Here is a 25624-nt window from a genome sequence, read left to right on the forward strand (position 1 = left end):
AAAATAACTCATTTATCATTAAGCTAGTGTTGGCAACATAAATTGTGACTAAGCTTTGGAGGAAGATTTTAATTCAAAACTTATGAAAACAAGACATTTGTACTACAGAGCCGGAGTCGGTTTCAGCTGGGTTGATTACGAAAGGGTTAAGTATGATACAGATTCATATTTTATTTAATGTTAATACCACAGAGCCTGCATCAGTTGTTGCATCTAGATGGTTTATCTGCATCCTTATCCCTTTTGTGCAGCAAATATTTTGTAGCCATTTCATGTCCCTGTATTGCAAAAGCTTATCCTTTGAAGTAAGAGCTAATATCCTCAGATGTTAATCCAAGGTAGACTACTCTGAATGTCAACATTGCCTTCTGAGAACATGCATCACTTTTTGCTAGTAAGTATGCAACTTTTCTTCTGAGCAAGCCTCCCACATCCAAGTAGACATGACAAAGAAGATGATAATAACTACATCAATGACAATGACAATACCAATAGCAGGGATGGGGGCTACTGTCATCCAGCATTCCTTTATAAATCAGGGTCAGATAGTTTGTTGCCAGTTAATTGTCAAGTTTTATGGCAACAATCACAGACAATCTGTTATCCAGCAGACAGACAAAGAGTGAGTTAATATGAACTTTGTCTGTAGTGGATTTGTGCAGCAACTTCCCTCAATGTATATCCCTGGTCATCAGTCAGAGAATACTTACTAAGATGCTTCTTTCCAACTCCCAAAGTATTATTGGTCTCAAATATACAGATTTTGATCCCTGGCAGAGCTTCAACATTTGGTGGTATATAGATGTTGTCAAGGTGGCAAGCTGGCAGAAATGTTAGCACGCCAGGCGAAATGCTTAGTGGTATTTTGCATGCCGTTACATTCTGAGTTCAAATTCCGCCGAGGTCGACTTTACCTTTCATCCTTTCAGGGTTGATAAATTAAGTACCAGTTACGCACTGGGGTCGATATAATCGACTTAATCTATTTGTCTGTCCTCGTTTGTCCCCTCTGTGTTTAGCCCCTTGTGGGTAGTAAAGAAACAGGTATATGTTGTCAAATGGACATGATGCAATTTCCAAAGGCTGTCTGGATCAATGTTAAGCCTCTGCTACTCTGTTTTCGTTATTAAGTAAATAAAAATGGTTTACATCACTGTTGTGGAAATTACTGGTATGAGTTAATCATTTTCAGGTATTCATCATAATTATTGTCATCATTTAATATCCAATTGCCATGCTCACATGGGTTGGATAGTTTAACAGGAACTTGTAATGCTGGGGACTGTACCAGGCTCCATTGCTTGTTTTGCCATGGTTTCCACAGCTGGATGCTCTTCCTAATACCAACCATTTCACTGCTACAGAACTAGTCCAGGAACTTTTTGATACCATCTTGTACTATGCAAGACCGTTTCCCTGATGGAAGTAGGGTTCTGTCTGTTTTCTTACTTCCCATAATTTTAGTCTTTGGTGCCATGTAAAAAGTACCTGTGTCACTAAACACTAAAGTGGTTGGCATTAACCCTTTTGTTACCAACTCGGCTGAAACCAGCTCTGGCTCTGAGTACAAATGTCTTATTTTCAAAAGTTTTGAACTAAAATCTCCCACCAAACCTTAGTTGCAATTTATGTTCCTAACACTAGCTTAATGATAATAACTAATTTATTTTACTAAATTCTTTGTTATATTTAAAGTAATTGAAAGAAACACAGAACATCTCAAAATAAATACAGTAACGAAAGGGTTAAGTTAAATTTGAAGCTCTGTGATTTCAGGTTTTGTATACACATCTGGAATTTCTTTTTAAAATTCTATTGCAGGTACAACCATGTATGTGTGTATGTTTGTATGTGTGGATATATGACTGTGTGTAAGTGTATGAGAGGAAGAGGGGGGAGAGTTTGTGTGTGTATGTGTGTATGTTTGTATGTGTGTATGTTAGTGAGTATATATGTATGAGTGTTTACGTTTGCATGTGTGTGTGTAAATGTATGTGAAAGTAAGAGGGAGAGAGAGAAAAAGAGAGTATGTGTATGTGTGTGTATGTGTTTGTGTGTGTATGCATGGGCGTGTGTATGTATGTGTGTTTGTGTGTGTATGCATGGGCGTGTGTATGTATGTGTGTTTGTGTGTGTGTTTGTGTGTGTTTGTGTGTGTGTTGTGTGTGTTTGTGTGTGTGTTTGTGTGTGTTTGTGTGTGTATGTATGTGTGTTTGTGTGTGTGTTTGTGTGTGTTTGTGTGTGTATGTATGTGTGTTTGTGTGTGTGTTTGTGTGTGTATGCATGGGCGTGTGTATGTGTGTGAAACTCCAGTGCAGATTTAATTATGTAGTTGACAATTAACGGACACTTGTATAACAGATTCTGCATACTTTCTCATAAGTATGTAACGAGGACTTTGATGTAGACACAGGTAAATCAGAGCTCCCTTCCCATCCACCTGCCACACACAAAAAAAAAATGTCTACTTGAGTGAAGAAGCCAGCTGAAAACAATATTTTCTTTTATTGCATCTTGAATATTTCAATGAAATTGTGGAAAAAAAAAGCCATAAATTTATGTATTTGGTTAAGTGAACTGCTGTAATAAACAAACAAGGGGAGCTTTATGATGAATTGTATATTGTTATGATAGTTGTCAGACCAATAAATAGGTTATGTTAACTACACATATCATCGTTAGATGTCTTACCTTTTATCCACATGACCAACACTGAAAGGAAAGCCTTCAGCATGTACCAAACAAAGAGTTTCTGTTGTTTGCCCTCATTGTTAGAAATGAGCGTAAAATCTCACACAAATCCCACACACAGACACACCACCACCACCACCACCACCACCACCAACAACAACAACAACAACAACGACGACGACATCATCATCATCATCATCACCACCACCACCATCACCATCACCATCACCACCATCACCATCATCACCTTCACCCTCTTCATCATCATCCAGTGTCCATTTTCCATGCTGGCATGGGTTAGACAGTTTGACAGGAGCCGCATCAAGTTCCATTGTCTATTTTGGCACGGTTTCTACAACTAGATGCCCTTACTAATGCCAACCACTTTACAGAGTGTACTGGGTACTTTTTATGAGGTGCCAGCACTGGTGCTTTTTATGTGGCTCCCAGCATCATTGCTTTTTAGGTGGCACTGGCACCAGCGCTTTCAATGTGGTGCCATTACCTGTGCTTTTTATGAGGTAACATCACCAATGCTTTATATGTGATACCAGCACTGACAGGGTCACCAAGTACTTTGCAAGACAAAATCTCCTCAACTGGGAGTGGGGAAAAGGGGACAATGCTGTTCTGAATATACCGTAAATCCTTGAGTATAGTCCGCCCTTGAGTATAATACACAGGGGATTTTTAGGAGGCTGTACCTCTGAAAAACCTAAACCTTGTGTATAATACGCACCCTTTCTCTAACTTGAGTCAAGGAGGTCTACATAACGTTCTTGGTTTGTAAAAATATATACGGTAACGTACTTTATTATTATTGTATATATAACATAATGCAAACGTGTAGCTTTTTTGTGCATTTTGTTTGCAGAAAATAATGAAATAACAGTAATAACATTTAATAAATGTTGCTTACTGCAAGTTACGGATGATTCTTTTATGACTTCACTACTTTCAGGCTTAGCTTAAGGTATTTTCGCGCCCGACATCACAAAATGCGTCTGAATAAACATAGCCAGACAGCAAATAGAGACTTGAACATTGCTTAGAAAATAATTTTCATTTTTAACCTCGTATATAGTACGCACTAGGGATTTTGACCTTTAAATTTTGGGAAAAAAATGCGGATTATACTCGAGGATTTACGGTAGATACATTAACATTTTAGCATTTGAACCAGCCATATCCAGCCCAAATATTTTGTCTGTTTTCAGTTCAAACTGGCCTAATCTTGTCTCTCACACCAACCCTACAATGTCCTTCTAAAAATAAGCTATCACATCACTGGAATCTCAAAGATACTGCTAAGTTGATTCACAACGATACTCTTTAACTCTTTTACTTGTTTCAGTCATTTGACTGTGACCATGCTGGAGCACTGCCTTTAGTCGAGCAAATCGACCCCAGGACTTATTCTTCGTAAGCCTAGTACTGAAAGCGATGAAGTCATAAAAGAATCATCCATAACTTGCAATAAACAACATTCATTAAACGTTATTACTGTTATTTCTTTATTTTCTGCAAACAAAATGCACAAAAAAGCTACACGTTAGTATTATGTTATATATACAATAATAATAAAGGACGTTACTGTATACTTTTTTTACAAACCAAGGACGTTATATAGACCTCCTTGACTCAAGTTAGAGAAGGGGTGCATATTATACACAAGGTTTTTCAGAGGTACAGCCCCCTAAAAATCTCCTGCATATTATACTCAAGAGCAGACTATACTTGAGGATCTACGGCATGCATTATTATGTTTGGTTCAAATTACTGGACAGTCATTGCTGGAACAGCCTGATCAGGGCTCACTTGGGCCTTAATAACAACAACAACAACAACAACATTAACAATAGACATTTATAACATGAAAGTTTTATGGTTGAATGGTTGGGCAATTGAGAAGTTTCTTATTTCTTTATTGCCCACAAGGGGCTAAACATAGAGGGGACAAACAAGGACAGACAAATGGATTAAGTCGATTACATTGACACCAGTGCATAACTGGTACTTAATTTATTGCTCCTGAAAGGATGAAAGGCAAAGTCGACCTCGGCGGAATTTGAACTCAGAATGTAGCGACAGACGAAATACTGCAAAGCTTTTTGCCCGGCGTGCTAACGTTTCTGCCAGCTCACTGTCAAATTGAGAAGTTTCTGTTTCTCTGCCATCTTATGAATCTTCATGACTAAATAAGCACGAATAAATAAAATTAATTAAAAAGTAAATAAAATCCCACCAAAAAAAAACAACATAATTAATGAGAAGAATACGACAGCTTTCATGGTTTTTATTCATTTATTTATTTACTTATTTTACATCAAAAATTCCCTCAAATTTTTCTGTCTTCAAAATTTCATTCATATTGAAAAAATAAGTTTGAACTTCTTCAGGCCTAGCCACATTGATTCTGAACCCCAGAGTAGTAGTAGTAGTAGTAGTTGTCCTTTCTACTATAAGGGCTGAAAGTTAGTTGATTACATCGAACCCAGTGCTCAACTGGTACTATTTTATCAACCCTGAAAGGATGAAAAGCAAAGTCAACCTTTGAATAGAATTTGAATGAAGAATGTAAAGATGGACAAAATGTCTGGTGCAGTGACAATTCTGCAAGACTCCAGGAGCTCCAACAAAACCTGAGTCAATAATAATAATAATGATGATGATGATTTCAAATTTTGACACAAAGCCAGCAATTTTGGGGGAAGGGGGTAAATTGATTATATCGACCTCAGTGCTTAAATGGTACTTTTTAATTGACCCCGAAAGAATAAAAGGCAAAGTTGACCTTGTTGGAATTTGAACTCAGAACACAAAGACGGAAGAATTGCCATGAAGCATTTAGCCCTGCATGCTAATGATTCAGCTAGCTCACCACCTTAGTAGTAGTAGTAGTAATAATAATAATAATAATAATAATAATCCTTTCTACTAGAAGCAAAAGGCCTCAAATTTGGTGGGGAAGGGATTAAATTGATTATATCGACCCCAGTGTGTAACTGGTACTTATTTAATCGACACAGAAAGAAGGAAAGGCAAAGTCAGCCTCAGCAGAATCTGAACTCAGAATGTAGTGGCAGACGAAATACCTCTAAGCATTTCGCCTGGCATGCTAATGATTCTGTCAGCTCGTCACCTGCTAATGATTCTGCCAGCTTGATGATGTTTCTAACGTAGGCACAAAACTAGAAATTTATGTTAAGGTGATTATACTGACATCAGTATTTGACATAATATATTATTTTATTGACATTGGAAGGAAGAGGTTAAGTAGAACTCTATTATACATGGGTGGTGGAGATTCTGAAGGTGGAAGGAGGACACAGGTGGTGAAGGACTGAATTAAAAAATTAGGTTGAGTTTACAGTCTTCTACTACCCAAATCCACTAACTTAAGCTAACATTCCCTCATCCCCAACTAGCTATGTGCTTAATTAATCTTATGAAATAAATAATTATATAAATGAATTTTATATTGTTGTGAGGATTCTTCCCTGTCAATGCTGAGACCCCCTTCGGTCATGACTGACCATGGAATTGTACCGAGAAAGTTATCCTCCCAGGCACAAGACGGGTAATTTTGTTTATGGATGACCAGCAGTCGCCCATGCATACCGGCCTCCTCTCTCCACGCCACCAGTGTTATCCAAGGGAAAGGCAAAGGGGCCGATACAGCTTGGCACCTGTGACATCGCAACTCATTTCTACAGCCGAGTGAACTGGAGCAACATGAAATAAAGTGTCTTGTTCAAGAACACAACACGCAGACCAGTCTGGGATTTGAACTCACAACCTCATGATCATAAGCTCGATGTTCTAACCACTGAGCCATATGCCTTCCCTTTCAATAAACAACTGTATAATATCACCAACAAAGGAGCATATAAGAATATTTCCATCAGCCACTGGGACTCATAAACCAGTTAATGAAAAATGGATCACCTCCTGGAGAGGATGCTAGTCCATCCTAGTGTGACATTCCCAAAACACATTGTACCAATTTCCAACAACTAGGTAAACTAATCCTCCTCCTTGGTCACATCTTACATGACGACCACGACCACCACTATCATTGTGATGTTGGTATGAAACAGATGAATCTGTGGTCTATCATGTTACCATTCTTTTCTATCCTGCATTATCTTGTCTGTGAGACCCAACACTCTTAAGTTAAACCTTCCTATTTTTCCTATGTTTTCTACTGCCATGCACCCCCCACACTCCCATCCAATAAACTCACAAAACTGTGTTACCCACTAGAAAGACATCAATGTTGTGGCTTGCAAAGCCTTTTTTGATTTTCTTCAATAGTTTTAATGAGAAGATAAAAAATAGCAAATACTGAAATAGTAAAAGAGTTCTAATTCATATTTCGTTTTTGGATTTGGTTTGCAAGATTCTTTATGAGTTCGTGTGTTGAAGCATATTCTGTTGTGTCTGGGGAGAGTCATTTTCTTTTTGTGCCTTATTATTTAACACACTCACCGGTAAAATTTCCACTTATTTCTTATTTTCATTTTCCTAAAATTTTCGTTGCATCTTGCAACCTTTTCAATAGTCTTGACTATTGAACTACAAGCGACTTGGCAACCCCACTGGCACTACATAAGAAGCACCCAGTCCATTCAGTAAAGAGGTTGGCACTAGGAAGGGCATCCAGCTGTAGAAACCAGGCCAAAACAGACAATTGAGGTCTGGTGCAGCTCTCTGGTTTGTCAGCCCCTGTAAAACCGTCCAACCCATGCCAGCATCAAAAACGGACATTAAATGATGATGGAGTCCATTTTCTGACTCCAAAGACTCTTCTACAAATCTAAAATAATTTGCTTTTATATTTGTTCTGCAGACTATTATTCTGACATTGCATACAGCAAGACTCAATCCTCATCCTGATTCTAGTGTCCACTTATCCATGCTTGCATGGTGCTAGACAGACTTTGCTGAGGTAGATTTTCTACAGCTGGATGCCCTTCCTGTCACCAACCCTTACCGGTTTCCAGGCAAGGAGGATTGAAAATGAGGGACCATCACTTGTATGGTAGTGACAATCGTTTTACAACTACCACCTTATACCTATTTCTTTACTACCCACAAGGGGCTAAACACAGAGAGGACAAACAAACGGATTAAGTTGATTATATCAACCACAGTACGTAACTGGTACTTATTTAATCGACCCTGAAAGGATGAAAGGCAAAGTCGACCTCGGCGTAATTTGAACTCAGAACGTAGCAGCAGACGAAAATACCTATTTCTTTACTACCCACAAGGGGCTAAACAGATTAAGTCGATTATATTGACCCCGGTGCGTAACTGGCACTTATTTAATCAACTCCGAAAGGATGAAAGGCAAAGTCAACCTCGGCGGAATTTGAACTCAGAACGTAACGGCAGACGAAATACTGCTAAGCATTTTGCCCGGCGTGCTAACGTTTCTGCCAGCTCGCCACCACAACTACCCCCTTATATCAAGACAATGGATGTCTTTTCTCTTTTACTTGTTTCAGCTATTAAACTCCAGCCATGCAGGGACTCCACCTTGAAAATTTTTTAAGCCTTGGACTCATTCTATCAGTCCCATTTGCTGAACAGCTAAGTTATAGCAACATAAACAAACCAACATTGGTTGTCAAACAGTGGTGGGGGACAGACACACACTCACAGATGGGCTTTTCTCAGTTTCCATCTACCAAATCCACTGCACCAGGCTCCAATTGTCTGTTTTGGCATGGTTTCTACAATTGGATTGCCCTTCCTAGTGCCAACTATTTTACAGAGTGTGGACTGGATGCTTCCTATGTAGTGCCAGTGGGGTCACCAAGTCCCTTGTAATCCAAAATGAAGTAGAACGCTTTTACTATTAGTATCAAAACTTTCCACTTCTATAGTAGAAAACACGCGCCCAAAGTACTATGCAGTGGGATTGAACCTGGGACTATGTCGTTGAGACGTGAACTTCTCACCACACAGCCAGGCCCACTCCTATACATATATTTCAATCATTATTATAATCATTATGAGTTACCACTTATAAATTTTTAACCCATTTCAACCCACCTCTAATCTTATTACCTATTTCTTTACTACCCACAAGGGGCTAAACACAGAGAGGACAAACAAGAACAAATGGATTAAGTCGATTACATCGACCCCAGTGCATAACTGGTACTTATTTAATCGACCCTGAAAGGATGAAAGGCAAAGTCGACCTGGGTGGAATTTGAACTCAGAACGTAGCGGCAGACGAAATACCGCTAAGCATTTCGCTCGGCGTGCTAACGTTTCTGCCAACTCGCAGCCTTATTATTACTTCTGTGTTTCACTTCCCAGGGGCCTTACTAAAATCTAGTGCCCTACCCTGTACACCCACTTTTAATTTCATTATTACCATAACCCTGTCATTTCCCCACCCCAGGGGTCGTAAATAAACATTCATGTTCCACTTTGTACATTCATTTCTAATTTCCTTATTAGTGCTAATGTGAAGATGAAGGTCACCATCACAACAACGAAGACCACCACAACCTCTACCACCACCACCATCATGTTTGAATGAAAATTGCTGGTAAAGTAAAAATTATTAATTGATTTGTAAATCAAATACTAATAAAGTTTAATATTTTTTTTTGTTTTCTATTAGTTCAGTATTTATTAAAAAAAAAGAACAGTTTTAAACCTTTTGTTATCATATTTCTGTTGGGATGCTCTATGTTTCTTTCAATTAATTTTAAATATACTCTCTCCTTTACTCTATTACTTGTTTCAGTCATTTGACTGCGGCCATGTTGGAGCACCGCCTTTAGTTGAGCAAATTGACCCCAAGACTTATTCTTTGTAAGCCTAGTACTTATTCTGTCGGTCTCTTTTGCTGAACCGCTAAGTTACGGGGACGCAAACACAGCAGCATCGGTTGTCAAGCAATGTTGGGGGAACAAACACAGACACACACATATATACGACGGGCTTCTTTCACATTCCGTCTACTAGCTGGGGAACACATACGCCATTGAAACCAGGAAACCAGGTCCATGAGCCTGGCTAGGCTTTAAAAGGGTGCATTTATTATTATTTAATTAGTAAGATAATTAATCGGTTACTTATGATCATTCAGATGATAAAAAAGAATTCATATTTGCCTTGTTTAATTAACCCTTTCGTTACTAACTTGGCTGAAACCTGTAGTACAAATGTCTTGTTTTCATAAGTTTTGAATTAAAATCTTTCCCCAAACCTTAATCACAATTTATGTTCCTAACACTAGCTTAATGATAACTAAGTCATTTTACTAAATTCTTTGTTATATTTAAAATTAATTGAAACAAACACAGAGCATCTCAAAAGAAATATGGTAATGAAAGGGTTAAAGGATAAAAGTGAACAATAAGCTCTTTTGAATTTATCTATATAAATGTGTGTATGTATGTATATATGTATGTATAAATATATGATGATGATGGTGTGTGTGAGAATGTATATATGTATGCATTTATTTTTTCATTTGTTTAAACCCTCCATTTTCCAATGCTAGCACAGGTAGAGCAGGGACTTATTTGAGACAGATTTTATTAGCCAGATGCTCTTCTAGTTGCTAATCCTTCCTTGATTTTCAAATAAGGGAGTTTAAAAAAAATTTTTTTTATACCTCACAGGTCCTTAAAAGCATAGAATATTTGCAGAAGTGTCAACATCACATCACTGCCATGCTAGCACAAGACAAGCAGTGACAAAAAAGAGCTATGAAGTTTAGTAACATTTGCATGCACACACACACATATGTGTAAGTATAATATTTCTTATCTTGGTTGAAGCAGTCACTTGCTATTCTAGAGTTTGTCCCATGTGTTGACAAGGCGATCAGTTATAACTTGCCACAAGGTATTTTATGCATCGCTCTACTGCTTATTTCTAATATAGGCACAAGGCAAGAAATTTTTTGAGTTAGAATATAATTGATGAGATCAACCCCATTATTAAATGCTTTTATTTTGTCAACCCCAGAAGAATAAAACTTGGTATGATTGGAACTCAAAATGTAAAGGTACATACCTAATTAGCACGAAACATTTTGTCTGGTGCTCCACTGACTCTACAACCTTAAAAGTAAAAACGCTAAGTACCAAGACAACACAATCAGCATTACTAATATACATTTGTGAATTATCTACAAAATATCACATAATTTAAAATACGAAGTCCTGAATTATTTGTTGTTGTTATGTCACTCTTTGGTTGTTGTACTTAATAAAACACATCAATATGATAAAAAGTAGCCAGGAGATTAAATTCCATAGATATCGAAGGCAGTTTCTCCTCAACTTATTTCCTTGAAACAGAAGGGAAGTGTTTTTTTTTTTTGTCCTTCACTAATCTTCAGATATTATATTGATTAAATCGACGATAATAAATATCATTCGCTTCTTTCTCTTTATTCTTTACCACAATATTTATAAATATATGTACAGATATGTACATCAACCACTCCCGCGTCTTCTCGGACGTGTAAGTCTACACAGAAATGAATTATTACACAGCCTGATCCAGTTATAAATTAAGGCCGAGCAGTGACAATATTCTTGATAGATGTTATGCATCTACACCGTTTCAGGGTTCCAGCTTTTCTAAGACGGACACATAGTTCTGAAGCCGGTCAAGTTCAGAATTGAGGTTTTCAACCTAGAAAAAAAAAATTAGAAAAATCATTATGTACACAGACAGTGATGGTCACCATTGGAATCTTTATTGTTAACAATCACTACCACTACCATCACCTCAACCACCATTATACAGCAGCAGCCGTTCAAGAATTTGGACCTGGAGATCTCCATTTCCAGCGACTTCGAGGGCCACCTCCCAGTGGTGTCGGGCGTCAACGAAGAGCCCTCCACTACAACAAAACGACCAAAGTTTTTTTTATTTTTCCAAGGTCTGGGGGGCTCCTAAGCCCTAGACCATCACCTAATCACCCTTACCCGTCTTGTTGCTTAACAACAACAACAACAACAACAGCAGCAGCAGCTACTACCACTGCTACTGCCCACAATAGCCATTTACCACCACCACTGACGCCACTACCACTACCACCAAGAAATAGCAGCCAAATCTCCCTCAAATTACACTATATTGTTTTTTAAAAAATTAAAGGAAAGACACATTGGAGATGTAGTCCTTGATAAACTATGTCAGAAAAACACAACAATGAAAAGAAAAGAAAGACAGGGTGTTACTACTGGAATGATTTTGATCAGAGGTTTACTGGATCAAACCTGACCTCAGGTTAAACTGACCCCTTTTCTCTCACTTTAACCTCTCATCCCATAGAATAAAGCTGCCCCCCCACTCAATCAATAGGGATCTCTCACTTTAACCTCTCATCCCATAGAATAAAGCTGCCCCCACTCAATCAATAGGGATCATAGTCTTGCAGGCAGCATGGTGACTTCACTAATGCTGGTGCCACAACAAATACACCCAGTATACATTATAAAGTGGTTGGTTGGTGTTAGGAAAGGCATCCAGCTGTGGAAACATTGCCAAAGCAGATGTTGAAATACGATGAAGTCTTTGGACCGGTCAAGCATAAAGCCATCTCCCTCTCTTCTGTAGCTCTGTTCAGTCAAAGTAGTTCTCAGTCTTGGAGGCTACATGGCAACCTCAGCAGTCTTGGTGCCACTATAAAATGCACCCAGTATATGTTGTGAAGTGGTTGGCATCAGGAAGGGCATCCAGTCATAGAAGCCATGCCGAAGAAGTCGCTGGAGCACGATGTGGTCTTAAGCCACCAACCCATGCCATGATCAAACATGGATGTTGAATAAGTGATGGATGATGATGTTACTAGCATGTTTACTACATAACATCACTGTTCCCAGAAGGACAAAGGATAAAGCTAACTTTGATAGAATTTGAACCCTGAACCAATGAAGTACTCAAGATGGTTGTCTGGAGAGAATATTAATGCCAGTCACCATCCGTACGTGGCCAATCCAGCGCCGCCTTTACTGGCTTCCGTGCCGGTGGCACATAAAAAGCACCAACCGATCGTGGCTGTTGCCAGCCTCCCCTGGCACCTGTGCCGGTGGCACGTAAAAAGGACCCACTACACTCACGGAGTGGTTGGCATTAGGAAGGGCATCCAGCTGTAGAAACTCCGCCAAATCAAGATTGGAGCCTGGTGCAGCCACCTAGCTTCCCAGACCCTGGTCGAACCGTCCAACCCATGCTAGTATGGAAAACGGACATTAAAGGATGGTGATGATGATAATGATGAAACTATACTTACAGCTTTTATCTTCTTTTCATCAACAAGTTCGTTATTTCTCAGGTCTCTGTTCATCGAAGCTGCAATTTTTTCCAGCTCTTTCAACACTTTCTCCACCTTTTTAGTGAGTTTGTTCAACTCAATGACAGGATCCACCAAACCCTGGAATAATAATAATAATAATAATAATAATAATAATAATAATAATAATTTCTCTTATAAGTACAAGGCCTGAAATTTTGAGAGATAGGGTTAGTTGATTACATTGACTCCAGTACTTAACTGGTTCATTTTTTGTTGACTCCAAAAGGATGAAAGTCAAAGTCGACCTCATTGGAATTTGAACTCAAATGAACAAGATGAGGACACATATCATCTTGTAACAACAAGCATAAAGAGGACACATGTCCAATGTAAATAATGCACAGAATTCCTCATCTCTAAAATAGAGAACAGTACTAAATGATAATAATGTTGCCTTGACAGGCTTCTGTGCCGGTGGCATGTAAAAAGCACCATCCGAACGTGGCTGATGCCAGCGCCGCCTCGACTGGCTTCTGTGTTGGTGGCACGTAAAAAGCACCAACCGATCATGGCCGCTGCCAGATCAGACTGGAGCCTGGTGCAGCCTCCTGGCTTCCCAGACCCTGGTCGAACCATCCAACCTGTGCTAGCACGGAAAACGGATGTTAAATGATGATAAAGATGATGTTGATAACACTAAGAGCACATACCTGAAGACTCAAATGCACTTGGCAGGTGTCAGCCACTGCTTTTGATGATACACAGCCGTGAGGAATATTTAGGATTCCGTAGATGAAGTTTACTGAAGCCGATCTCGAGAGTGTGGATATTGGTACAGAGTAGTTCTGAGAGAGGCGATCCAGCAGGATTTCATTGGAAGAACTGATGAAAACTAGAGAAAAAAAAAGGTAAATTGGAATAAATAGTGAGTATCAGTTATATCTGGAAGAAAATGGTAATAAGAGTGTTCAGGAGTGTTGTTTTAAGGAACTGGTGAAGGTAACAGTAGTAGTGCTGGTGGTGATGGCACTGGAAGTAATAGCAATGGTGGTGGTGGTAGTAATGGTGTTGGTAGTGATTGTAGTGGGCGGCGAGCTGGTAGAAACGTTAGCACGGCGGGCAAAATGCTAAGCGGTATTTTGTCTGTCGTTATGTTCTGAGTTCAAATTCCGCCGAGGTCAACTTTGCCTTTCATCCTTTCGAGGTCGATTAAATAAGTACCAGTTATGCACTGGGGTCGATGTAATCGACTTAATCCGCTTGTCCCCTCTATGTTTAGCCCCTTGTGGGTAGTAAAGAAAGAGGTAGTGATTGTAGTGGTGATGATGGTGGTAGTGGTGACGGCAGTCGACATCCCAATCAAACCAAAGAAAATATGCTTCTATTGTTTTTTTTTTCCTTGCTGTGTCTCAGGCACAGAAGTGTCACTGTTCTTATTTCTTTATTGCCCACAAGGTGGTACACACAGAGGGGACAAACAAGGACAGACAAACGGATTAAGTCGATTATATTCACCCCAGTGTGTAACTGGTACTTATTTAATCGACTCCAAAAGGATGAAAGGCAAAGTCGACCTCGGCAGAATTTTAACTCAGAATGTAAAGATAGACGAAATACCTCTAAGCATTTCGCACAGCGTGCTAACCTTTCTTATTTCTTTATTGCCCACAAGGGGCTAAACACAGAGGAAACAAACAAGGACAGACAAACGGATTAAGTCAATTATATCGACCCCAGTGCGTAACTGGTACTTATTTAATCGACCCCAAAAGGATGAAAGGCAAAGTCAACCTCGGCGGAATTTGAACTCAGAACGTAAAGACAGATGAAATACCGCTAAACATTTCGCCCGGCGTGCTAACGTTTCTGCTAGCTCACCACTGTTCTTTCAGTTTGGTAAGCACAGATGGGATTTGAACTCAGAATGTACTATGCAAGAACAGAGACTACCAGGCATCCCAACTGACATTCTAACAATTCCTGTAGTCCACTGCTTTGAGCTGATGTTTTATTTATCAATCCTGAATAATGAAAGGCAAAGTTGACCTCAGCAGGATTTGAACTCAGAGTACAGTGTCAGAAGAAATACCATATGTTTGTCACCTGTGTCTCCTTGTCTTGACATTGTGCCATAGTTATAAACAAGTGTCACCATTATACAACCGCTGATTTCTATCCTATCTTCCATGAAGAAATATTTTCTTACTTGGAACCAGGTAAGAATTGGTGACAGGAAAAGCATTTTGTTATAGAAAAATCTGCCTGACCCAAGCAAGCATGGAAAATTGGACATTAAAATGATGATGATGATAATGCTAAGTAAAACTTCTCTGAAAAACTTACTGTTTCCTTTAGCTTTGGTCAAACTAAATTCTTTCCTCAAAAACAATGCCTGACTGCAGAGATCTTGTACGATATTCATGTCTTCTTCGATGAATTGATTTCGCCAGATAAACTGTTGTCAGAATATGAAAATAAAATAATGAAATAATAAATTAGCTTTCTCTTAAATTTTTCACTTGCTGAGATAGTTCTCGTGGTTAAGAGAGACATTTCTCTGTAGAGAGAATATTTCTCTATATATACATACATACATACACAACCATACACACATATAATAATGACATAAAACTTGGGTTCATGATGTATATACACACACACACACATATATATATATATACAGTAATCATTCGTCATATTGCAGTTCACTTATCGCGCACACAATACGTCACAGTTCACCACAGATTCTTCTGGCTAATATATGTAAATTTATATCGCAGACCCCTCAGTATATCGCGGGTTTCTGAGGTCGATGGGTATTTATATTTTTTTAGATTTTAATTATTTCTCTGGGAGGTTTTGGAATATAACTCTCACAATAGTCGAGGGATTACTGCCCACGCACCTGCCCGCCCGATGCACCAACCAATGTCATTTGCAGAGTTGTATTGTCTGATATTGTTCAGAAAATCCTTTGACTGGATGGAAATGCCTTCTAGAAGATCCATAAGAGGTTGAGAAGGAGTTGGTAGTGCTGGCAATATTACCTGACAGCCTGAGCAGCACATACCATTTGTTTCGTTTGTATATATGTTTCATGTTACACTAAGAAGCAGCGCACAGAACCAGAATTTTAGACCAGAGTCAAATGTAACACACTACTCCAAATCCTTTTGCTAAGTTATGGGGATGAAAACATATCAATACCTGTTATGAAAAATTGTTGGAGGACAAATGTAGACACAAAGGTATACACACATACACACACGACAGGCTTCTTTCAGTTTCTGTCAACCAAATCTACTGACACAAGGATCTGATTGGCCCAAAGCACTTGGCCAAGGTACTACACTGTGGAACTGAACCCGGAAGTTGGGAAGCAAATTTCTTACCAGACAGCCATGCTGCCATCTCATCGACAAGCTTCAATAAGCAAACGTACTTACATCCTTGGGGTTAGGGTAAGCAGCGTTGCATACACTGACATCGGAATGGCCACTTCTTTGCATAAGTTGTTGGTAGAGTTCCTCACTGAGGTAAGGCATAAAAGGACTGATGGCTTTCAGGTAAGTTTCCAGACAGAAATGTAACACCTGATTCACGGTTTCTTTTTCTTCTACTGAACCATTCTTTAAAACTGGTTTCACGGATTCCTGAAAAGAAAATATCAAGTTAACCCTTTCGGTCAAAACCCACCATGGTCCTATGATACAAAGTTTATGCTTTAAAGTTATCTGAATAAAAACCTTCCATGAAATTCTACGTTAATTTATGCTCCAAACACAGATTAATAACGACAAAGTTATTTTATTAAATTCTTCAATATTTACCAAATTAACTGAAACAAAAGCAGTGTACATTCATCGTTTAACGTCTGCTTTCCATGCTAGCATGGGTTGGGCCATTTTGACTGAGGGCTAGCGAAACCAGATGGCTGCACCAGGCTTCAATCTTGATCTGGCAGGGTTTCTACAGCTGGATGCCCTTCCTAACGCCAACCACTCCAAGAGTGTAGTGGGTGCTTTTACGTGCCAGTCAGGCGGCACTGGCAACGACCTCGCTCGAATCTTTTACACATGCCACCGGCACGGGTATTCGACAGGTATTTGTCCTCATCTTGTTTGTTGTTAACATAACGTTTCGGCTGATATACCCTCCAGCCTTCTTCAGGTTCAAAATTCCCCCAAGACACCTGAAGAAGGCTGGAGGGTATATCAGCCGAAACGTTGTGTTAACAACAAACAAGATGAAGACAAATATCTGTCGAATGTAAATAATGTATATAATTCCTCATCTCTTAAATATAGAACATTAAAAGCAGTGTAAATTAACAGAAATATGCAAATGAAAGGGTTGATAAACAATCTTAGTTTGTATTTCTAGACTGTTACAATGAAATATCACTATAATAATATACATTCATCGTCGTCGTCGTCATCATTATCATCATCATCAGTGTTTCACACCAGTTTTTTCACACTGGCATCAATAAGAAGATATAACATGGATTAAGAAGTCTAAGGAATTTCTCAAACAATTTCTGTCTATTTTAGTAAATAAACACAAATTTCAGGATATTTTAGCAAATAAATACAAAATTTCTGGGTATTTAAAGAAATAAATACAAATTCCTGTGTATTTTATCTAATATTACAAATTTCTGGGGATCTTAGCTAATAAATATAAGACAAGTTAAAATTTTCCACAAATAACAAGAAGTTTGTTTTGTTGACAAAAAAAAAAAAAACCCCATCCCCCACAAAACTACAAAGGCTCTTACCAAATAAATATCACAGAAATTCTGAATCCAGAACTTGCGTAAGGAATTGGTAACTAACTGTAGATCATAATTGCGGAATTTTGGGTCGCAGTAGTGTATTGTTTCAGTGAGAACACTAAGGATCCATTTATCAATAGCAGATTCATGACCAGACAACTAAAAAGGGAAAGAGTGAGAGAAGAGATGGAGTTTAAGAATAGACTGTAAAACAGAAAACAGAACAGAGCTAAAAAACACATGATTATGAAGCAATAGTGAAGACTATACTATAGTTCAGCTGATTGTTTGTTCCTTCTCGAGCCATGCCTAGCTCATAAGGGCCAGTTTCCTGGTTTCCTTGGCGTATAGGTTCCCCACCTGGATGGGACACCGGTCCGTCGCAGGTGAGCTGCAAGATGCAGGAGGAAAGAGTGAGAGAAAGTTGTGGCGAAAGAGTCAGCAGAAGTTTGCCATTACCTTCTGACGGAGCAGCGTGGAGCTTAGGTGTTTCGCTCATAAACACACACATCGCCCGGTCTGAGATTCGAACCTGCGATCCCTCGACCGCAAGTCCACTGCTCTCTCTAACCACTAGGCCATGTGCCTCCACAGTTCAGCTGATGAAGACTAAGATCCAGAAATGCTTAGAATTGTCTCCCTTGCTTGCTCAACCAAAGAATAATGTTAGATCAAAAATGTTTGAGAACCACTGACTTAACCATTTAGCATCTAAACTAGCCACATCTGGCCCAAATTTTCTGTGTCATGTTCAAACCAGCCAGATCTGACCTCTCACACTTACCCTACAATGTCATTGTAAAAATAAACCATCACATCATTGAAATTTCAAAGCCATAAAATAATGCTGCTGCTGCATCACTGCCCCACCCCACACCACCACTCATCATCATCTACATTTAGTGTCTGCATTCCATGCTGGCATGGGTTAGACGGTGTGACTGAAACAGGTAAGCTGGAGGATTGCAGAAAGTTCCAGTCTGATTTGGCAGGGTTTCTATGGCAGGATGCCCTTCCCAACACCAACCACTCCAAGTGTGTAATCGGTGCTTTTTATGTGTCACCAGCACAGGTGCCAATTACGTGACACTGGCACCAGCCATAACTATGATTTCACTTGGCTTGACGAGTCTTCTCAAGCATGGCGTATCACCAAAGGTCTCGGTCATTTATCATCTCTGTGAGGCCCAACGTTTGAAAGGTGCTTTTTACATGCCACCAGCATGGATGCCTGTTATGTGACACTGGCATCAGCCATGACTACAATTTCATTTGGTTTGATGGGTCTTCTCAAGCGTGACATATCACCAAAGGTCTCGGTCACTTTCATTCAAAACAGTTTGAACAAATAAGCATTACAAATGACAAAAAGCAATCTGAGTGCTAAAGAGGTAACCACTGTGCCTGTGTTGAGGGGGAAACTCAAAGCAATCATACTTACTGCGAATGGTCGCTTGGGAGTGAAAGAATCTTCTTGGTTGAGGTGAATGAATCTTGAAGCTTGCCATATTTTATTACAGAAGAATTTTGAACTTTTGATATGGTCCATTTGAATGTTGATGGTTTGCACTGTAGCAAAAGAAAAAAAGAAAACCCCAGTTGCAATATGTATTTTTTACATTGCCACAAATCTACAAATTTAGGGTGAAAGAGTAGGGGTCTATGAATGATGGGTAGGGGACATTTTGGCACAGTGCTGCCTATTTGGTGTCACTGACTTATTTGATATCAGACATTTTAATAACACTGCCACTGCCATCATGATGCTGGCATTGGTCGGATGATTTGACTGGAGCTGGAAAACCAGAGGATTGCACCAAACTCTTCTTTCTGCTTTGGTATGGTTTCTATAATTGGATGCCCTTCCTAATACCAACCACTTCATAAAGTATACAGGGTGCATTTCATGTGGCACCATAAATGTGCACCATATGTGGCATAAGTGTTTTAAATACATATTTCTTTATTACCCACAAGGGGCTAAACACAGAGGAGACAAACAAGGACAGACAGATGGATTAAATCGATTATATCGACCCCAGTGCATAACTGGTACTTAATTTATCGACCCCGAAAGTATGAAAGGCAAAGTCGACCTCGGCAGAATTTGAACTCAGAACGTAACGGTTTATGAAATACCGCTAAGCATTTTGCTCCGCATGCTAACATTTCTGCCAGCTCGCTGCCTTCTTTAAAAACAGCTGATTGAAGAAGACTGCTACCACTATTGTTACTATCATCATCATCATCATCATCTACATCGAAAACAAATCAATGAGGTAGTGCCAATGTGATCTCTCATTCTAGTAGAAATGGCAGTCATAGTTCCCTCAAGTCATACCCTGCCATATAGAACAAACAGGAAAATATTGAACAATATGGTCACTGATGCACAAGTAACCTAATTGATCACAGATGGAATGATTTTGATCATTTTGTTTGTGTGGTAAGAAGTAAGCTTCTTACCACACCACACTGAATGGCTATGAGGGTCGGGTGGAATAAAATAGGGAATCAAAGGAGTCCATAAACAAAAAATGGTTAAGGAAAACTGAGATAAAAGAATGTAACTTACATTTGAAATTATAAGAACAAAGCGTGAATCTAAGAGCATCAGCGCCACACTGTGGAATACCATGTGGGAAGTTTTTGTGTTGCTCTTTTTTACAATGTTCAATTTCCTTTTTGTCAAGAACACTACTGTCCAGTTGGCTCTGAAGGTCCTGTAAAGGCGAGAGATGACAATCTCAATACACACGTCTATAGAGAAACAAAGCCATGCTAGTTACAAAGAAAAAACAATAAGCTTCTTTTGGAATTTTTAAAAATTCCATATGTCTAACACTTGTGGACATCATCATTATCATCATTGTTTAACATCCGTTTTCCATGCTAGCATGGGTTGGACGATTTGACCGGGGTCTGGGAAGCCAGGAGGCTGCACCAGGCTCCAGTCTGATCTGGCAATGTTTCTACAGTTGGATGCCCTTCCTAACGCCAACCACTCCGTGAGTATAGTGGGTGCTTTTTACGTGCCACCGGCACAGGTGCCAGGGGAGGCTGGCAATGGCCACAATTGGTTGATGCTTTTTACGTGCCACTGGCACGGAAGCCAGCCAAGGTGGAGCTGGCATCGGCCACATTCAGATGATGCTTTTTATATTCCACCATCATGGGTATCACAACTACAATTTCCATTTGATTTTTATTTTGATGTTGATGTACTTGACTCAATAGGTTTCCTCAAGCACAGCAGGTTGCCCCACGATCCAAGGTAAGCACAGCAGGCCATCCTGCAACCCAAGGTACTTTGAATGGGCTGGGGCTGGTTGTGTTAAGCTGGTGTAGGATACAGTCATGAACTCACTTTATTTGTCATGCTTACAAAATCAAGGAAGAACAAGACAGCACCCATGACTTTTGGAAACATTTTTTTCTTGTTTACAATTGCTGAAGCATGGAATAAACTACCTGCATCAGTTGTTGGCTGTTGAGACACTACATCCTTCAAAACTTCCATGCTTCCTGAAATTCACCAACAGTACACCTGATGTACCCCATTCCCAGTTCTTTTTCTTCCTTTCTCTCCTTTTTGTTTAGACTTTTTCACTGTTCACTTCCTGTGCATATTCTATGTATTGTTCTTGCAGTTTCCGTTACTTTTTCTGATGAGTTTTAGCGCACATGATCACTGTATACAATAAGTTCATTATCATCATCATTATTAATATTATTTTGATATGAAAACTTACAGCTTATTTTGCTGGATATGACAGAAAGTGTCAGCTGTCCACAGCCAGCAGACTAAGGTGACATTTGTTTACTGGTCATGCTTCAAGAACCCTGCGAAGAATTCTTGCAGTTCCAAGCAATGCTGATTTTTGTAGGTGTTCTACCTTCACACTTGCACCAATCTTTTTCAGCCATGTTCATAGTTGAGTGCTGATACTTCCAAGTGCACCAATTACTATTGGTATCACGTCTACTCTCTTCATTGACCACAACCTTTGTATTTCCCACTTTAAATCATCATTATCATTATTAAGAGAAAAAAAGACCAGACTTTAGAAAAAAAGTTTACCTTTAAGGATATACCATTAATGACATTCAATGGATCAATCACATTTCCTTGAGATTTACTCATCTTTCTACCATCGGAGTCTCGGATAATTCCATGCAATAAAATCTGCCAATATACACAAAGGAGAAAAATAACAACACAGATATATTCCATTGTGCACATAACACAGAAAATCCACCCACTTCTTACTTTTCTTCAATATATTCCAGTATATTCATCTTTTACTTGCTTCAGTTATTAGACTGTGGCCATGCTGGAGCACCACCTTGAAGGTTTTTACTTGAGTAAATCAATCCCAGTATATCTTTTATCTTTTACTTGTTTCAGTCAATGAACTGTGGCCATGCTGGAGCACCACCTTGAAAACTTTTAGTTAAATGAATCAACTCCAGTATTTTAGCTTTTTTAAGCCTTGTACTTATACCATTCTCTTTTGCTGAACTAGTTGTCAAGCAGTGGGAACACAGACACACAGACATTAACACACACATATGCATATCATCATCATCATCATTTAACCCTTTCATTACCCTAGTTATTTTGAGATGCTCTGTGTTTCCTTTTCAATTACTTTAAATATAACAAACAATTTAGTAAAATAACTTAGTTATCATTAAACAAGTGTTAGGAACATTAATTGTGATTAAGGTTTGGTGGAAGATTTTAATTCAAAACTTATGAAAACACAACATTTGTACTCAGATCCAGAGCCAGTTTCAGCCAGGTTAGTAACGAAAGGATTAATGTCTATTGTCCATGCTGGCATGGGTCGGATAGTTTGACTGGGATGGCACGCTGAAAGGCTGCACCAGACTCTCTCTCTTTCTATATACATATATATGACAGGCTTCTTTCAGTTTCTGTTCACCAAATCCACTCACAAAGCTTTGGTCAACCTGGAGCTATAGTAGAAGACACTTTCCAAAGGTGCTACATAACAGGACTGAACCTGGAACCATGTGGTTGGGAAGCAAGCTTCTTACCACACAGCCACAAAAGAGTAAACAAAATGCAAATATACTGCATAGTGAATACAACTGAAAATCCCCACTGCCTGTATTCCAATGTATACACAACATAATAATAAAACCTCCAAATGTATTCTATATTGCTCTTTGTACTGGTCAATGCCAGTGCTGTCTGACTGGGTCCCATGCTGGTGGCACATAAAAAGCACCCACTACCCTCTCGGAAAGGTTGATGTTAGGAAGGGCATCCAGTTGTAGAAACATTGCCAGATCAGATTGGAACCTGGTGCAGCCTCCTGGCTTGCCAGTCCTCAGTCAAGCCGTCAAACTCATGCCAGCTTTTTATGTGGCACAAGCACAGGCGAGGTCACTTTTGGCAATGTTTTTACAGCTGGATGCTCTTCCAAACGCCAACCACTTTACAATGTGGACTGGGTGCTTTTAAGTGGAACCAGCACTGACAAGGTCACCAAGTACTTGCAAGACAAAAAACTTTTTAGAGGGGAAGAGGCACTGGAGGAGGTGATGATGAAAAAATTATAGTGAGACAGATACAGGTGTCTTGCTGTAGAGGAAGTACAAGGTTACCTAACCGGAGAGGGAAAGATCAGGAATGAAGACAGAAACAGGTGTGCTACTGCAAAAAAAAATATTTAGTAATTTATAAACATATGTATAATTAGACATGGTTGTAGAAGACTCCAAAGCGGATGAATAGAAGATGAAGAAGATGAATAGACGATGAAGAAATATAAGAAGAAAAGACAGAAAATAAAAAGAAGGAAGGTGGAAAAGAAGAAGGCAGAGAATAAATATAAGGCAATAAACCAAAAAAAAAAAATGATATTTAGTATATACTGACCTTATCGAAAGGTAACTGTCCTGTTAACTTCTGTCCCAGCATCACCATTCTGGCCACCCAGAAGAACAAGATATCATGGCCGGTCTCAAGAAGGTTGGTTGGGTAGAAAGATTCAAAGTCAACTGTCTGCAGTAGATAAAATAAAAAGGAAATAAAGACATATATTAGGATTATGAAGGTCAATAAGAAGAAAAAGCATGAACCATGGAACTCATACAAACGCACGAAATTTACTGAATCATCATTGCTGATATACAGCATCACTACCAGTTACCTCAGACTATGTTTTATACATGTGTGTATGTGTAAGAGAGATAGAGAGAGAGAGAATGAGTGAATGTATGTGTGTCTGTGTGTGTAAGACAGGGGGAGAGACAGAGTGAGTGAATGCGTCATCATCATCATCGTTTAACGTCTGCTTTCCATGCTAGCATGGGTTGGACGATTTTGACTGAGGACTGGCGAACCAGATGGCTGCACCAGGCTCCAATCTTGATTTGGCAGAATTTCTACAGCTGGATGCCCTTCCTAACGCCAACCACTCCAAGAGTGTAGTGGGTGCATTTTACGTGCCACTGGTATGGGGGCCAGACAGGCGGTACTGGCAACGACCTCGCTCGAATCTTTTTACACATGCCACCAGCACAGGTGCCAGTAAGGCGACGTTGGTAATGATCACGCTTGAATGGTGCCCTTTTACATGCCACTGGCACGGAAGCCAGCTGGCTGCTCTGGCAACAATCACACTCGGATGGTGCTCTTGGCACCCTACTAGCACGGGCATGTATGTGTATGAAGAGAGAAAGTGTATGTGTGTGTTTGAGTGTTTTATAGTTACACATGTTTGTGTGGTTGAGAGGTTCACTTCACAACCACAGGGTTTGAAGCTTAGCTCCACTTTGTGACCGGCAAGGTAAGTGCCTTTTACTGTAACCCATGGCTGACGAATGCCTTGTGAGTGAACTTGTTTAATGAAATCTGTACAAAACCCATTGTGTGTGTATGTATGTGTATACATATATATGTGGAGGCACAATGGCCCAGTGGTTAGGGCAGTGGACTCGCGGTCGGAGGATCGCGGTTTCAATTCCCAGTCCAGGCGTTGTGTGTGTTTATTGAGCGAAAACACCTAAAGCTCCACGAGGCTCCGGCAGGGGGTGGTGGCGACCCCTGTTATACTCTTTCGCTCCAACTTTCTCTTACTCTTTCTTCCTGTTTCTTGAGTAACGCTGTGATGGACTGGCATCCCGTTCAGCTGTGGGGGAACACATATGCCATAGAAACTGGGAAACCGGGCCCATGAGCCCGGCTAGGCTTGAAGAGGGCACATAAAATACATACATACATATATATATACATAAATCATTTTCATCATCGTTTAATGTCATTTTTCCATGCTGGCATGGGTTGGAGGGTTTGACAGGAGTTGACAAACTGGAGAGCTGCACCAGACTGGATGAAAATAAAAACATCATCATTTCACATGTTTTCCATGCTGTTATAGGTTAGACAGTTTGACAGGAACCACACCAGGTTCTATTGTGTGTTTTGGTATGGTTTCTACAGTTGGATGCCCTTCCTAATGCAGCACCTGTGCTGGTGGCATGTGTAGAACATCTTTTGAATGTTGGGCCTCATGAAGGCAAAGTGGCTGAGTTCCTTTCAAGTGTTAGACCTCATGGAGGCAATGACCAAGACCTTTGGCATTATATCATGCTTGACAAGAAGACTCATCAAGCTGAGCAAAATCATAGTCATGGCAGATACCGGTGTCACCCAAATTGGCACGTAAACACGCCCTGGTGTCACGCAAGTAGCACCTGTACTGGTGGTGGCACATAAAAGCACCCATTACACTCTTGGAGTGGTTGGTGTTAGGAAGGGCATCCAGCCATAGAAAACCATACCAAATCAGACTGGAGTCTGGTGCAGCCTTCCAGCATGCCAACCCAGTCAA

At 39.7% G+C, this 25624-nt stretch overlaps 1 protein-coding gene across 2 annotated transcripts in view; it reads right to left on the minus strand.

Annotated features, from left to right (window-relative positions):
- Positions 1-10330: 10330 nt before the first annotated feature.
- Positions 10331-25624, minus strand: part of LOC115213547 (valine--tRNA ligase) — a 44832-nt gene continuing 29538 nt past the window's right edge. For both annotated transcript variants that reach the window (XM_029782582.2, XM_036508160.1), the window contains exons 17-26: positions 23668-23793; positions 21838-21942; positions 20332-20479; positions 19198-19325; positions 17760-17915; positions 16426-16632; positions 15323-15434; positions 13690-13871; positions 12977-13117; positions 10331-11370 (exon numbers count right to left, since the gene is read on the minus strand). In XM_029782582.2, the coding sequence (XP_029638442.2) occupies positions 11299-11370; positions 12977-13117; positions 13690-13871; positions 15323-15434; positions 16426-16632; positions 17760-17915; positions 19198-19325; positions 20332-20479; positions 21838-21942; positions 23668-23793 (1377 nt within the window). In that variant the 3' untranslated portion in view covers positions 10331-11298. The remainder of the gene's footprint in view (positions 11371-12976; positions 13118-13689; positions 13872-15322; positions 15435-16425; positions 16633-17759; positions 17916-19197; positions 19326-20331; positions 20480-21837; positions 21943-23667; positions 23794-25624) is intronic.

Source organism: Octopus sinensis, linkage group LG1, assembly GCF_006345805.1.
Source record: "Octopus sinensis linkage group LG1, ASM634580v1, whole genome shotgun sequence".
Lineage (NCBI taxonomy): Eukaryota > Metazoa > Mollusca > Cephalopoda > Octopoda > Octopodidae > Octopus > Octopus sinensis.